Source organism: Diadema antillarum, unplaced genomic scaffold, assembly GCF_040938485.1.
Source record: "Diadema antillarum isolate AM-2024a unplaced genomic scaffold, OU_Dant_1.0 seq00002588_RagTag, whole genome shotgun sequence".
NCBI lineage: Eukaryota > Metazoa > Echinodermata > Echinoidea > Diadematoida > Diadematidae > Diadema > Diadema antillarum.
Genome location: NW_027273188.1, coordinates 319 through 16,991, shown reverse-complemented (window position 1 = coordinate 16,991; position 16,673 = coordinate 319). Strand labels below are relative to the sequence as shown.

General features: G+C 38.4%; 1 protein-coding gene across 1 annotated transcript; it reads left to right on the top strand.

Moving 5' to 3' along the window:
• The first annotated feature begins 265 nt into the window (after positions 1–265).
• LOC139714978 (UV-stimulated scaffold protein A-like) lies at positions 266–14,943 on the top strand. The gene is made up of 12 exons (XM_071626623.1): positions 266–446; positions 3,797–3,887; positions 5,134–5,373; positions 7,168–7,288; positions 8,418–9,179; positions 9,609–9,721; positions 10,282–10,534; positions 10,661–10,677; positions 11,761–11,918; positions 13,059–13,211; positions 13,646–13,706; positions 14,707–14,943. Exons 1-12 carry the CDS (start codon positions 310–312, stop codon positions 14,881–14,883), a joined length of 2,283 nt encoding a protein of 760 aa, XP_071482724.1. The 5' UTR covers positions 266–309; the 3' UTR covers positions 14,884–14,943.
• Positions 14,944–16,673: the final 1,730 nt, after the last annotated feature.

The following is a 16,673-nucleotide window of genomic DNA, read 5'->3' as shown; positions in this document are numbered from 1 at the left end:
ACACAACACAAATATGCACACAAAACTCTTTTCCAGGGGTTTACTCATACATCATGCCTAGTGCTTCTATTGTAATCATTTTTGCCTACCAGAGTCATTATTCAAAAAGCACTTTTTAACCAGGAAGACAACATATCATAGTCACACTGTGTCATCTCACAAGCATGCCTGGTTAACCCAGCTGATGACACTTTCTAAATATATGAAAATCAAAATGACATTAGTTTTGTTTGTTTACTTTTGTTTTCTCATCATAGTTCACCAAAGTGCTCTTCATTTATGGTATAGAAGTTGTGAAAGTTGTGGGTTATGGCTACTGAAGAGAGTAAAGCCTCTCTTGACCATGGCCTGTGCCAGCAGATGGCCAACCTGGTGGAGACTCTGACAACTACAGGGAAACCTGCCCTTGACCAAGACAATATGAAACAGCTCAAGAAGATATGCAAGTAAGTTTAGAGGAGGGAAATTCTACTTTTCTTTTTAATTTCCAAATCTTCTGCAGATTTTGCCGAGCTCTTACAGTCATTAAGTATTTATTAAGTGCAATTTAATTCTGGGATTTTCTCTTTCCTATCTTTTTTTACCTGTACTTGTTTGTTATAGTTGCTGAGGATGATAGTTAAATGTTATTTCTACCCTCAGTAGTTTGGGTAAGTTTGTTTACTCACTGTCTTTGATCACTTTTTATCATTAATCTTCATCTTTCACTACCCATTCTATTCTTCTTGGCAGACTGTAGAATTGCTTTCTTCTGTCCTGTTTATTAGAGGCCCACGTCATATTACCTTAAAGGACAAGTTCACCTTCATAGACATGTGGGTTGAGTGAATGCAGCAATATTAGTAGAACACATCAGCGAGAGTTTGAGCAAAATCGGACAATCCGTTAAAAAGTTATGAATTTTTGAAGTTTCTGCTCAGTCACGGCTGGATGAAAAGACTACTATAGCTTGTGATGTCACATGAGTACAACGATATAAAGAAAGAATAGAGAAAATTCAACATATTTCCATTTTTCTCGCATAACAAAAGAACACTCGACCTCTCTCTTTCAGAAGGCAGGGGGAATAATATTACCCTTAACATACGTCAGTAGCAAGTCGAAGAAATGTGCACTTTATTCAAAAAGTAAAATTTTGTGAAACTCTCTTTTTATTTTCCTTATATAGTTGTACGCATGTGACATCATACACTGTAGTAGTCTTCTCTTCCAGCAGTGACTGCGCAGATACTTAAAATATTCGTAACTTTTGAACGGATTGTCCAATTTTCCTCAAACTTTCACTGATGTGTTCTACTAATATTGCTGCATTCTCTCAATCCTTATGTATATGAAGGTGGACTTGTCCTTTAATATCCAAGATCTTGCAGTGTCTTTTGCTGCTGCAGCCTTAAGTCATTTGGAGTGTTGTCTGTTGGCGACTTAAATGACGATGTGCACAGGGAGCCACCCCCCTGATGTGCATGAGCATTTGTATTTGAATACTTGTGACATTAGCTAATTGAGTACCTACTTTTTTGATGGTACATTTATTTCTTCTTTCATAATTACCCATAATGTGCAACAGTAGATTTATGAAACTTTGAAAGTGAATAAACAACCTTTCATGTCACATTTGTTATTAGGGCAAGTCCAAGATAAAGCGCATGTTACGTATGGGACATTCAGAGACTTTTATGACCTGAAAAATAGTGTTAATGGCCTTTGATCATATTGAACTTCATCATGGTGATTGATATCTAGAAGAAGTATAATCATGTAAAAAATGGAGAAAAATGACCTTCACAATTATATTCTAGAAGAGAAAATAAGTGCCGTTACGTATGGGACCAGAAAAATTTTGTTTTTTTGAACATTTTTTTCAACCTCAAAACTCTCTGAAAGTATATCATTCTACAACTTGTGACTCACTGTGATGAAAGTCACAACACTCAAGATTATCACAGGTAAGTTTCATGTCATGAGGCAAAAAGCTCTAATTACAGGTTCTAATTAAAGACAGACATGACGTGTTACGTATGGGACAGTTACGTATGGGACAGTTTGTCCCCCATTCATTTAGTGTGTGAAGAACCATGTTTATGGGTATTTTGCATATTTATTGAAGTAAAATCAGTTGAAACTACTCAAATACTGATCCAGATTGTCAAGGAAACAATATTCCCCAAATATTCATCATCATAATCATATTCAATCATATTTTCATATTTTTATGACCAACCTGGGTATGCATGCCCTTTGTCCCCCATTCGTTTAGTGTGTGGAGAACCATGTTTATGGGTATTTTGCAAAATAATTTTGCAAAATACCCATAAACAAATTTTTGCATAATTATTGAGGTGGAATCAGTTGAAATTACTCAAATACTGATCCAGATTGACAAGGGAACAATATTGATATTTACCATCATAATCACATTCAATCATATTCTATATTTTTTATGACCAACCTGAGTATGTATGCCCTATTTTTATCAGGATAGCTACTACTGAAAAATTGAATAGTTTAAAGTGTTTACTTCCATTGATGAAGGGCAGTTTGCCATTTAGTTTCAATAAAAAACAACTTGACACAAGAAATATTAAGTTTAATAAATAAGCAATACCTGCTGCATGGAACCCCAGTGATCGAGTAGACATATGATGTCTGTCTATCAGTCAGGTCATTGATTCGAGTCACACCTCAGTATGTACAGTATACCCATGAATTTTGTTGTGGCTACTACTGAAATCTGAATAAGGACAATTTGTGTATCACTTGCAATAAAAAAAAAAATCATTTTACTTTTTTTTCTATTATATATATCACAACCATTTCAAATTGGATCTCCATCACATAAACTTTGAATTCCTCTAGTCTTAGGATTTTATGCTCTAATAAGTAATTCATATAATTGGTTTCCAATCATCTCTTTAAATGTTGAAGACTGAATCCCCATTTCTACAAAAAACCATACCATCCCTTTAATGATGATTTTTCATTGTGTATTTTGCCATTTTCCCCTCCCCCTTTCTGAAAATTGTTCAGTAAAGTTCATGTATTGTTTCAAGTGTCTATAACTCAAAAAGTAGCTACAATGTTGGGATGCTTTCTTCAGGATGATTGACCATTTGTATACTGAGAGACCTTCCCAGCTAGCTACATGCATACACATGCAATATGTATGCGGATGTCCCATACGTAACGCATTTGTCCCATACGTAACATTATTTCAATGCCTAATAAAAAAAAATTCTTTTTCTTTTTTTTTTCTTTTTTCTCTGGTATATAATTTCTCTAAACAATAAATGAGAAGTTTCCAAAAGGGCATTAAAATAACCTTAGCAATTTCAGAAAAAACCTATTTAAAAATGACCTCATTTTGTTACGTATGGGACATCTCATGATAGGACACAAGCTAATTTGCATAATCATTTGCATAATCCCTAAATTTTCATACCAAGTTAAACTATGTGATGAACTTCTTATGTCCACATATCAATCAAATATTATTTGCTTTCCTTTGAATTAATATGAATTTTTAAAAATGTCCCATACGTAACGCTGTGTTTCACATTTATGCAAATGAAGCCCTTGAAATTTGCATAAATTTACATAATATCATTTTTTCCTCCACGGAAATCAAAACTTCAACTCATAAGCTTCAAAATGATACCAAACATGTCAATATTGAGCAAAGATGAAATTTAGCCTTCTGAGGGGACCTTATCTTGGACTTGCCCATAAATGCTACCCAATCACCGAGATGCAAGTTGGCATTAACTCTGTTGTTTCATTTTCATCCACTCATTTCTAGAATGTCAGATGCTTATGTTGAGCACTGTTTCCATTTGATAATCACTCAACTGGAAGAAGATCATGCAGAAATTCGCCTTTCAGCCTTTCAGGTAAGTTAAATCCTTTTTCAAGTCCCATATGTTAAAAAGTCATTAAAATATGAAATACCCGGTAGATGTAATGAAAGTAAGTCATGACATAGCCTATTGATGAAATATCAGGAAATCAATTGCAATGACAATCCATTTTCAAGATAACTTGGTAAACAAAGTTTTATGAAAAATCAGACACACAATAGAAAAGGATAGAATTTGTAGGCTTTCAGATGTTTTGCAAAGACTGTGATATTGATATCAACCACATGTGTAAATGAGATGAACTCATATTGCCAGTTACTTTTTTTTTTCTCTTATCAATCTGCACATTAATCTCCCATATGTCCATCTTTAAATACAAATTAAAAAGAAAAACTTTTGTGCATTGCCTCAGATTGTTGTACTGTCAAACCCTAGGTATGATGATTTTTTAGGGGGAAGGTTTTCAATTTTTGCTAACAACACTTAAACCAAAAACATAACGTTAAATTCATGCAGACTGTTTCTGCAAAGATTTAAGAAAAAAGAAACAAAAAGATAAGTATGGTGCGGTCTTCAGGTAGTAGTGATTGCAGGACAGAGCCCTGCAGAAGAGAATAATAATAATAAAGATAATAATAATAATAATGATAAATTCCTATATCCAGATTAGTGCCGACTATAGAGACTAGGCTAGATGGTATAATTATGACTGTTTTTACTATGAATAGATGGTATACCAATAAGCCAGTTCAGGATTCCAGTTTGAGCATGAGCAGAAAAAGGTCATTTGTACCAAGAGACAGGTTGGATTTTAATTTCACTGAGATAAGCATCTGTAATGCTTTGATTATTCATGGAATCCTTATAAATGGTGCCTGCCAGCACATCCACCTGACAGCAAGCCTGGTATTTGGCATTTTTAACAGAAAAAGTTTGTTAATGTATTCAAAACAGCACAATGAAATAGATGCTTCCCAAAGTGTTGATTGACGAACCATTCTGGTCACTCTATCTACACAGGTTCATTCTTTGTTAGAATACGAGTTCCATAAATTGCTATGTTGGACAAGCTGCTGCATTATGTCGCTTTGAATTGAATGAAGTGCCTAACCAACTGAGAAAAATGAAAGGTCATTTGTACCCATGTGCACATGAGCTATCTCTGAACTGGCTTATACCATTCTCTGTTATCAAAGGATCGATAGGCATTCCATTAATCGCACTGATCATGTTTTCACTATGAATGCACAACATGCCATTCCCTGTAAATGCTGATCAGGTGATCAATGAGCTCTTCAGCCGATCGCATCGCTTCCGCGAACTCCTGGTGGCCGACATGCAGGAGTATCTGGAGCTGACGGTGGAGACCAACGTGGACTTTCCCCTGCCTCCGCCCAAGCCTGCTGCCAAGCTCCTCAAGGAGCAGGCCCTGCGTGCCATGCAGGAGTGGCACAACAAGTTTGGCAAGGCGTACAAGAAGCTGGGTCTGGGGTACACCTTCCTGAAGAACTGCAAAAAGGTGAGTGAATTCCTGCAAGCACCACCGTTGGCCTGGTGGAATTCATGCATGTCAGTTAGTGTTTGCAAGTACAGAATTCTCTTTCCCTTATCCACCCATCGCCCGTGTTTTCTGCTGTGACAGGAGAGATTGGAATAAAGAGATATATATAACAAAATACTCACTAGAAAAGGAAGTGAGTATTGGTGTTAGTTTTAGTTTTTTTTTTATCAATTTCTTTTTGTAATTTCATGTTAATAGATAGGCCAAACTGAGAGTTAGGTGAGGGAGGGAAAGAGGAGTTAGGCATCTTGCAGAGTGTATCCAGTGATTTGGTATAGTGAATGTGTAGCTGAAGATGACTTGCAGAGATTAGATAAACACACCAAATAGATAGACGGATCGATGGAGAGATAGATAGATAGATAGATAGATAGATAGATAGATAGATAGATAGGCAGAGAGAGAGAGAATACAAGGGATTTTACATACACAGATAGAAACTCTTTATGCCATTATATCTTTTGTGAATCAGGACTTGAAGTATCATAAGTGGTTAAATTTGCAATATCATCAAGATAAAAACCATAGCTATGGATTTTGAATGAAGTATTATCTCTTCCCAAGAAGCAAACTGGTCAATTCCACGGAAAGGTTGCATTTTATGAAAATCAAACTATTGAGTATAGATGATTAATGAAGCTTTATCAGATGATCTGGTATTGTTTACTCAAAGCAGCCTTTCACAACGGATATTTTGATACCTCATTTGTGAACATCGGTGAACGTGGAGTGGAGTTATGTCCGAAAAACCTTCATTTTTCATGAAAATTGCCAATTTTTGCAAAATTTATGTATCATTTCTGATACACTACTATGACTATAATACAGCTTGTGTAATTCTCAGATCGCTTATTTTCTGAATGTTCTTTGGTCATAGATTGGTTTTATGATGTTCTAGAACTTGTTCCTGCATCAGTAAATATTATTCTCTCAATCTCAAAATGTGGTAGTTGATAGCGTCCCATAAGTCACGTTTTTGTGTCCCATCAGTCACACTGGTTATCCCTATCCTGCTACTGTACCAATGAGTAGATATTCATACCACTTTGCTCAGGGTAAGCACCAACCCTTTGCTACATTCAGGAAAGAAAATATCTTTCCAGAGACTCTGTGTGTAAGAATATTTCAGAACTTACTTTCCCATGTGAAAAACGGTGGTCCTCAAATGTCCCATAAGTCACAACAGCAATTTTTCGTTGCTGTACGTAATGCAATGATACTTTTCAAACGAAGTGTGGTGTTTTCATAAACTGTGATATGATGGATCTAACCATGAACTGAGAAAAATGCATTTGATGCAACTATTTTCTCAAAATACTGGTTTGAAATTGCCGAAAATTGTCACTTTGTCCCATAAGTCACAATGGAATTGACCAACTTAGTGATTTATCCATCCTGGAGATGATATACATTTCAATAGTGATGTGGGAGCCAATATTTTATGTGTTTCTTGAAATGTCTAGCATACACTGTCAGTAGGGACATATACATTGTAGTAGGCTGGTAGAAGCCTGTAGAGCAAAGTTAATTGTGGAAGAGATGGGTAGAGGAGGAGATTGAGAAGGTTGGCTTTAGAAAGGAGGATACCCAAAATTTGGTTAGATGACAAGAAGGTGTGAGAGCAGTGTGCTTTTAGAGCAAGGTAAATCTTGCCAGACCCGGATCAAAACTGGCTAATGTAATGTATGTAAGGTAGAAAGCTGTTTATTAAGCCTGAAAGAGATTTCTCTGCTTGCGTTGTCTCTGCTCCAGGTTGACTTTGTCAACATCCAGGCCAGGTCGGATGCTGCCAGGCAAAGGGAAGAAGAGAGGCAGCGGCGTCTGCAGCTGGCCCGCACCCAGAAACTCAACAAAATCACAGAAGAGATGAGTGGTAAGCGAGTATCTCAAACCCTCTTCAATGATGCCCCAAATCCCCAGATACTGAGCACCCTTTGTCTGGTCATGTTAAGAAAAATTGTGTCCAAACGTCATGTGAGTGGAAATGGAGCCAGTACTTACGTCTTTTTGTAGGGAAAGACCACTCTCAGCCCTGGTTGACTTTAATGAGAAGATAGAAGAGTACAATCAGCTGGATGGAACAGTGGAAGTTTTATTAGAATTTGACACTAATGAAATAAAAAAGTGAGAATGCAGTGAGGTGGCTCAGACATTAGCATATCTGCATTTCAATCATATAGCTATAGTTTGGGCATGGGTTTGGATCCAAGTGAGTTTTACTGAGCAGTGTTGTGTGTTATCATGCTCTCTCCTATGCGTAGAGGCGAACCACTCTGTCCGTCAGATAGGACAAAAAGTGGAGGTCTCGTGTGAGAGAGTCACGACTCACACATGTATCCTGCTTCATTCATTCATCGTGAAGAGCAGGATGCATAACCTGTTGTAATGGTTTGCCCCAAGTGCAAACAACTGGACCCCATGGAAGACCAGCTAGAGCAGCTGAATAAGGGTTGTTCAGCCATCTTGATAGATGGAAAATAAAAACAGACAAAGTTGTGCAATTTGATTATGTAATGATGTTGACACCTCATTACTCTCCCACTGGTATGTACATGAAAATATGGCCATTTTATTTTTTCTTTGTCAATAATTCAACAACTGTACAACTCTTCCCCTGTACGAAATTAACATTAGTACACTTTACAACTTAATAAAAACTTGATGTGAACAATATGATTTCTTCCTTTTGATTTCTTGTCAAAAAGAGGAAATTGGAGGAAGATTTATGTGCGAGCGTATGGGAAAGGGATACTTGTGAGGCCAGGACTTGTGATATTATCTAGTTTGGATATGAATGTGAGGAATGCAGCTTTGCTCGGAAAACATTTTTAAAACTGTGAAACTCCACAGCTTTCGTACTTCATGTCCATCCTCAATGAATCTTCAACTGTTCTGTTTGTTTCATCTTACTCTATATTGAAGAACCAAGTTCAATGTAGTGTAACCGTTAATTTGAGATATTGCTCTATTTAAACTGCTTCATGTGATTGTCTCTCTTGCAGAACTCATTCCAGAGATCCAAGAGTGTCTCACGCAGTGTGAAAACTGTTTCCAGCTTTTGCTGCCAAATATGGCACAACCAGAACACTCCCATGATTCTCCCAAGGCAAGGCAGGAGAAAAATTTCCAACGAGATGAAAGAACTCAATCAACGCAGCCATCTACCACTAAAAGGAAAAGAAGGAAAACTAGTGGCAGTGCAGACCAAAGGAAAGAAGAACAAGTGGACCCACCGACAAAAATGAGCCACAGCAACACCACGTCTAAGATCAGCCCTGCAGACTCTGCAAGAACAAGCATATTTGACTTGGATGAGGAAATGACAGCAGAGGGGAAGTCCTCTGGAGATGTAACTGGGCATAGTGAGGCAAAAAGGGACAATAGAAACAAGGGAGATGGTGAACAAACCTTGGAGAGCAAGGAGGATCCAGCCCCAGGGAGGAGAGAAGGGAAAGATGATGAGGGGAAGACCCAAGGGGGTACCTGTAGCGGCCATAGTGAGACTGGAACGGGAGGAGACAACAGTGCCAAGCTTTGTACAAAAGACAACACTGATAACCTTCAAGGAGTAGATGATGGTGACAGTAGCAAGGATGAACCAAAAGAGGAGGAGGAGGAGGAACGAGAAGAGGAAGAGGAGGATAGGGAGGATGTTGAGATGACAGAGGGGTATGAGGATGACACTGAAGGTGGAAGCAGTAACCTGAAGCATCACGGCTTGCCTTCATGGACTAGCATTAACATCAACATCAACGTGGATGCAGGTGAGAAGATGCCTACTTCTTGCAGTTTTCCAAGGTTTGCTTTGAGCGAGATTTAACTTGAGTGATCTTTCCATGTTGAGTATTGTCTTTCATTGCCTAGATTTTATCTGATAGAAATTTGATGCAAAAGGAAAATAATTGAATTTAGCTGTATATGAGAATATTTCAGAACTGCATCCAGCTTTGAGATTAGATTCATTGCCAAATATCTGACATAATATCCAGATGTGATCTTGTTGATGAAATCAAGGTATCCTGGAATCTTCCTCCTTTTTCTTTGATCATTCACACTCTACTCCTCTAGAGATTCAGACAGTACCAGATCTGATCGATGAAGCATTTGACCAAATCTGAGTAATGCAGTCACTGCTAACAAAACAGTAAAAATGTTGTAGAACTATGGATTTCTTGTATTTCTCATTTGGCAAGGTGGATTAAGTATCAGAGAGGATGTCGACAATACTGATGTTTTGACCAGCCTAACTGACCAGCAACTTCTATTGGGCACCAGATACCTGACCAACATCAATGCCTGGATGGAGGTTAGCAGAAGATTCTTACTAAAATACACATTAACCACTGGCTATTAACTGATAACTGTAAGGGAATGTGATATTTCTTCTGTGATATAACAATGCTGCATTCATTGGTGAGTACTGGAAGATGCTATTTACTAAAGTGTGAATGTTTCTTGAGTAAATTGTTCGAGGTGTGATTTGGAAACTAGATATAGATCTCCATATGAAACTTACAACTTTCAAAAAAATTCCTGCTTTCATTTATGTAACCAATTGCATCATAGGTTTTTCTTTTCTACAATGTTAATTTTTAATTTATGGTCATCTTTGAATGCCCACACATAACATCAAGTACTCCCCAATAATAAAAAACACCAAAAAACAAAACCAGCAATAACAGTTCAAGAGCAGTTAAAATTGTATTCATACTTGTTATGTACCTTGGGGTGCATAGTAGATCTTTGGTGTTTTTCTTATTTGTGGGGATGGACAATCAAGAACAAGAAAGAGATGAAGGGTAAACATTGTACAAATGTAAAAAGTGAGCAACCTTGAATATTGACAGTTCCGTTCTTTCTTTCCAGTCACTCACCAAAATGGGTCAGTCTGATAAGGTCAAGCAATTGATTGACCTCAAGAGGGAGGTGTTGGCCAGTCAGGAGAAATTTAAGACGCTGAGTGTGCAGTGGTCAAGGCCTCAGAGGAAAGGCACTGCAGGGAAGATTGAAGAGAAGAAGGAAGCGGTGGACGATGACGATGATGACGAAGGGTTTGAAGCCGTCCCTGAGAAAGAGGGATATGAGGCGGATATCCCAGAAGAATTAAAACGGGAATTTGGTGAGTGTATTTCATTACCTGTGACTGAAATGGGAAATTCCTTTTTTTTTAAGACAAATCATTGTGTACTACATTTGTTCTGCAAACAAATGTAAGTAGAAGGCATGTATTGTGTATACGGTTAAGCTTTAGAGGAGAAACCAGTTATCTGCTATAACTACTGTTTTAAACACACAGGAAAGCAAAAACATAAACAATGATAAATCTTGCTTGCAATAACTAGTCCAGCTATCTGAAATTGTGTGGAAAGCTTTTAGACCTGCTTTCTTCAGTAACTCTCTGGGATCTTGTGTTCATGTTTTGTTCAACTTTGCTTGATCCTTAGTATACTGAACAGAGCTTTATCCTTCATTTAAATTATGCTCAATGCAAACTGTAGAGTACAGAATAGATTTCATTACAATGTACTGTAATTTTTGCACATGAGCATGTCATGAGGGCCGCAATTTATTAAGAAAACCTCACCACACACCAATGTGATGTTAAAGGACAAGTTCACCTTCATAAACATAAGGATTGAGAGAATGTAGCAATATTAGTAGAACACATCATTGAAAGTTTGAGGAAAATCAGACAATCCATTCAAAAGTTATGAATTTTTGAAGTTTTTGTGCAGTACCCGCTGGATGAGAAGACTACTGCAGTGTATGAATAACTTAGATGTCACATGCGTACAACAATATAAGGAAAATATCAAGAAAATTTCACAAAATTCCATCTTTTGAAAAAAGTACACATTCCCCTGACTCGTTACCGACAAATGTTATGGGTAATATCATTCCCCCTGCCTTTAGAAAGAGGCAAGTCAAGTGCTCTTTTATTATGCGAAAAAAGTGAAAATATGTTGAATTTTCTTTTACATTTTCTTTATACTGTTGTACGCATATGACTCACAAGCTGTAGTAGTCTCCTCATCCAGCGGTTCCAACACAAAAATTTAAAAAATTCATAACTTTTGCATCGATTGTCCAATTTTCCTCAAACTTTCACTGATGTGTTCTACTAATATTGTTGCATTTTCTCAATCCTTATGTTTATGAAGGTGAACTTGTCCTTTAAAGTAACAGCTACCATTGGCAGTGAATACATTGCAGTATTTATTTTTGTGAGGTTTGTTTGTTTGTTTGTTCATTTGTTTTGCTTCTGTTTCAAAATGTTTGAGAATGAATTTGACTGATCGTGATGTAACTATAATCTGCTCAGACCTGAGGCCTGCAGAGAAGGAGGAGCAGACGGAAGAGGGGGAGGCGGGGACCAGTGCCAGCTGGCATCCGTACAGGGATGCGGACATCAATCTCCTTGATCCCACCTCCCAGGCGGGAAGCGTGGCGGCCATGAAGGAGCGACTGAAGAAGATTCGGGATGAGAGGCAGCCTCCTCCTGGGTGAGTCCTCCATAGAGCATTCCTGGGATCATCACTCAGCGTCAGGGGCGATGAGGGGACTCGGTTGGCAGAGTGTCTGCTGTACAAAAGCTCAGGTTGAAGTCCTATTAAGTCTAACCGAGAAATATTCATGTGCAATCATTACATCCAATCTAGTAAGAGGCAAAAACATACTGTCCCTTGGGTCAGATATTAAATGCAGGTCCTGTGTATTAGGGAATCATAACTATAACACGTAATACTGGTAAATCCCACTTCACCTCTTAGTAAAGAGTAGGGTGTAAACCTTTGTGAAATGGTTCGCCCTACAGACCCACACCAGCGAGGGATAAATGATACTGATCCTACCTGGAGTTTGCCCCAAGTGACTTGCAATAATCAACGAACAGTATCAACCTGTCACATTGTGCCATAAGAGAAGAAGAAGAATCAATGTCAAATGCATTGATCACCTGTTACAGTGTCACTGACAGCTCATTAATCAATGTAATATGGATATGTATACAGATAAGCTGCAAAAATATGTATCCTAGTATCATGTAACACTTTTTCTAATACCCAGAGTCATTGTGAATTGATCATTTTCATTTCTTTAATTGTTCATGCACAATGGAAAGAAGCAAATTGGAACATTTGTGTGAACAGAATAATAAGTTTGTCTAATAGTTGGATTGTTAAAAATGAGAATCTGAAGTGTTAACAAAGGTATGAGAAGTAATTATGCAGTATGTATAACTAAATGAAATTATATTACTTTGTTACATTGTATATTACCATATTATTCACTGTGGTTTTATCATCATTGATTAGAATCAAGTAGGCCCTACTGCCTGCACCAAACACAGTAATGAGTCAGCAACTCAATTACATTCATACCCATGGCTTTTGTTCTTGATTGCAAATATAGCTCCATATGATATCTTTTTCCAAGTCCATTCGTGGAAAGTTAACATAAGCAGTGAACGAAGATGACACATTCTCTTCATTTTAGCCGTGGTTATGAAGTAGGCTCCTGTGAAACCATAATGGATGTAAATCAATGCGTGCATCATTCATATGCATTGAATCTATGGGTAGCAATTGTGATGTTCTTTGTTCTGATGTTGGCTTACTCAATTTTCATCCATCCATCCATCAAAGGACCTACGTCATTCCTCCAAAGGGGAAGAAGAAGCTAACGGCAGAGGAAAAGGAACGGGCGGAGCTCCTTAAGAGGGCTCCTGTGGTGTCCTTTGGAACTGACCTTGCCTATTGGTCAAACCCGGAGGACATTAAGGCCCCGGTCATCCTGAGGTCAGTCAAGTCTAACTGCATTGTCATCCACCTTTGCTGCCACCTCTTTCTTATTTCCAGCAGTATTCACAGAAGTGATCATCCCACAGGCCAAGAGTGAATGAGATTTTGGAAGTGGCAGAAAGAATGTGCTGTTAACAAGGCTTTGCACTTTATTTTGTCATCAAAACAAAGGTTACATTTCATTGAATAATTGTAACAGCTCAATTCAACCATGTATCAGTAATTGAGTAGGTGAAATTAATTCGTATGTAACATATTGTGAAGTATTGTAGCTACTAAGGATGTCTAACAAGTTAGTAGAAAATCAGTGAAAGATGAATGATTATATTTGTGTGTGTATGTGTGTGTGTGTGTGTGTGTGTTTGTTTGTTTGTTTGTTTGTCTGTGTGTCTGTATTTTTGATTAACAGAATGCATTTCCCCCTTCTCCAGACCTGACACAGATGCAAGAACGTGGATATCTCACGTTGACAATGAGGAGGTTGTTATCGAGGTATGTCCAAAATATCTGCATTCCAGCAAGATTTACAGAGTGACTTATGCAGCTTTGGGCAGGAAATAAAGAAAGCCTCATTGTACTTGTTCCTTTCCCTGATTAGCACTTCTTTTGGCATGATTTCTCCTGGATATAAAATGTTTTTACTCCAAGAGACCCATATTTCTGTGGTTTGATGTTTATTTTGACTTCTACTATTCATTGTTGGCATTTCATAAGGTAGAGTAAAAAAAAAAAAAATGAAACCTTGACTACAGCTTTCAAAGAGAAGTGAAGTAACAGAAATAGGGGGAAACAAGATTTCATTTGCTACTGTTTCTTTGAGGTAGTGTATGCTGCTTTCACAATTGAAGGTACCGTAAAGGTATGCTATTAGATATAATTTTCTTTGTAGACTTATTATCATTTCATTGTTCATGAGTTTGACATTCATATATAGATTGCTTGTCACTTTCACTCAGGTGAAGCATATTTTCATAGATGCCATTTACAATGTTGAATAGAAGAAAACAAGTCAAATAATAAAAATGTGGGTAAAGATTGCCAAGGGCAAGAAAGACATTCTTAAAACAAACACAACACAACAAACAATAAAGAGTTAGATAAAATGCTAGGTGCAGCAGTAGCAAATGATTGATGAATTTGACCCATTGAGGACGAGTCCCGAGTATACTCAGGCAAGTGTCTATGGGAAATGCGTGTTGTAGCAAAATCAGTCTGTCTTTAACAGGTTAAAACAATCAAAACTATGAGGAAGATGAGAAAGAAAGAAAGAAAAAAAAAACCAAAAAGTACAATGTTGGTAAGGAACCTATTTCTCCAAAATGAGTATAACTGATTTAAAGATAACTGTTGATTTATTTTGGGTGGTTGGATTCTGAATGGAAACGTGAAATTATGTCTTCCAAGATGTCAGCAACAGAAGAATGTTTAGTGACATCAATCTTAGATGTCATCTCTGTTTGCATTTCATTCATTTGTTGGCATGAACACACAGTCCATTAAGGATGACCTGAAGACCCGAGTCATGAACTTCACCGGCTCCTTCAAACCTGTCAAGTGGAAGTGCAGGGCCCCCCTCCCCAATGGTTCGTTGTGCGAGAGGATGGACAGACACAAGGTTGGTGTGGAAGAAATGCCACCTCGGGGGCCCTCTGAAGTGTGTTTTTTTTAGGGCATCAAAGGGCTGTTAAGGATTATGCAAAGTATCATGGACTGGAGTTTCCTAAAATGTCAAGTTAGGCCCAAAGGTTAATGAAAGAAGCAAAACAAAGCTAAAATAACATTTACTTAATGCATAAATTCATAGAAAGTGCATTTTATTTGTACTGAGCGTATCCGGGCACTTACCCCCTGGGCAACTACCCTCCGGATAACTACCACCCGGATAATTACCCCCCAGGTCTATTCCCCCTTAGGGCAACTACCCCCCGGACAATTACCCTCCTAGGGTAATCACCCTCCAGGGCCATAACCCCCTAGGACAACTACCACCCGGTCATCTACCCTCCTAGGGCAACTACCCCCCAAGGGCAATTGCCCCTAGGACATCTACCCCCTGGATATCTACCCCCTGGGTAACTACCCCCTGGATGACTACCCCCCGGATAACTACCCCCCAGATAACTACCACCCGGATAACTACCCCCTGGATAACTACCCCCCGGATAACTACCCCCTGGATAACTACCCCCCGGAGAACTACCCCCTGGGTAACTACCCCCCGGATAACTACCCCTAGGATAACTACCACCCGGATAACTACCCCCGGATAATTACTCCCCGGATAACTACCCCCAGGATAACTACCACCCGGATAATTACTCCCCGGATAACTACCCCCAGGATAACTACCACCCGGATTACTACCCCCCCCCCCCCCCCATAACCATACCCCGAACCCCCCCCCCCCCCCTCCTGATACTTACCTACTGGACAACTCTCCCTCCCCGCCCCCCGAAAGTTACCACCCGTTGTAATTTTTCCATAAGTTCATAACACCATATCAGAAGATGCACCTTTCTCTTACACTGTCATCATTTGTGACCCTGCACCTCAAAACAAACAAAAAGTCGCCAGATATGAATTTTTGTAGTCAAGACCATATTCTGAAAGAGCAGACTTTAAGCTTTAAAATGATGTGTAACTCAAATCAAATGGACTCCCCTAACCTATCTAAATATTGGAAAGAAAGCACAAACTCAGGAAAAGTGGGAACTGAGAAAAGAGGCTCTGAAGTACAGTGTCTATTCAAGCGCTTAATCTTTACCAAACCGTGCTGGCTGTGCGATGAATGGGACAAAAAACAGGAAGTAAACCACCAGATTTACAACAATGAAGGGATTATCAGATTAAACTGAAATTAAGCATGCCTCATTAACACATTCTGTCCATAATCAATGCCAATTTTCAAAGCAGTATAGCGCTATCCTTTCTAAAGTTATTAGAGTTGAAAGTGAAGAGTGTGGACAAGGTTTTTCAGAAATGAAAAAGGGATTCTAAAGACAACGCCTAATCACACTACTCTACCAAAAATGTTTGAGATAAACTGCTAAGAAAACACACTTTCCTGCCCGTTTTATGATACCAAATTTTAGCATATTGTAAAAGAAGACCCGCTCTTTCAGAAAATATGAAAAAGTCAAGTTCGGCTAGGTTGACCCATTTCACTTATTTTCAGTCCTCACGCAAAATCAGTGTGTGCGACTTTATGTTCGTTTTGAGATGCACGGTCACATTTACTATTTTGGCTTGTCATTTTCTACCGTTATAACAATTAGACGATAAACATAAGAAAAGGAGAGTTGATTCATATTCCGTTAACATTAGCGAGGGACCCTTCGATATAAAGCCATAATTTCTGATAGGATCCGGGCACGGTTTTATGAAAGGTATCAGTCCTGACAAGCTGTCAGTTCCACACAATTACCAATCGTTGGAGGTCGATCAAAGCAGGTCCATGGT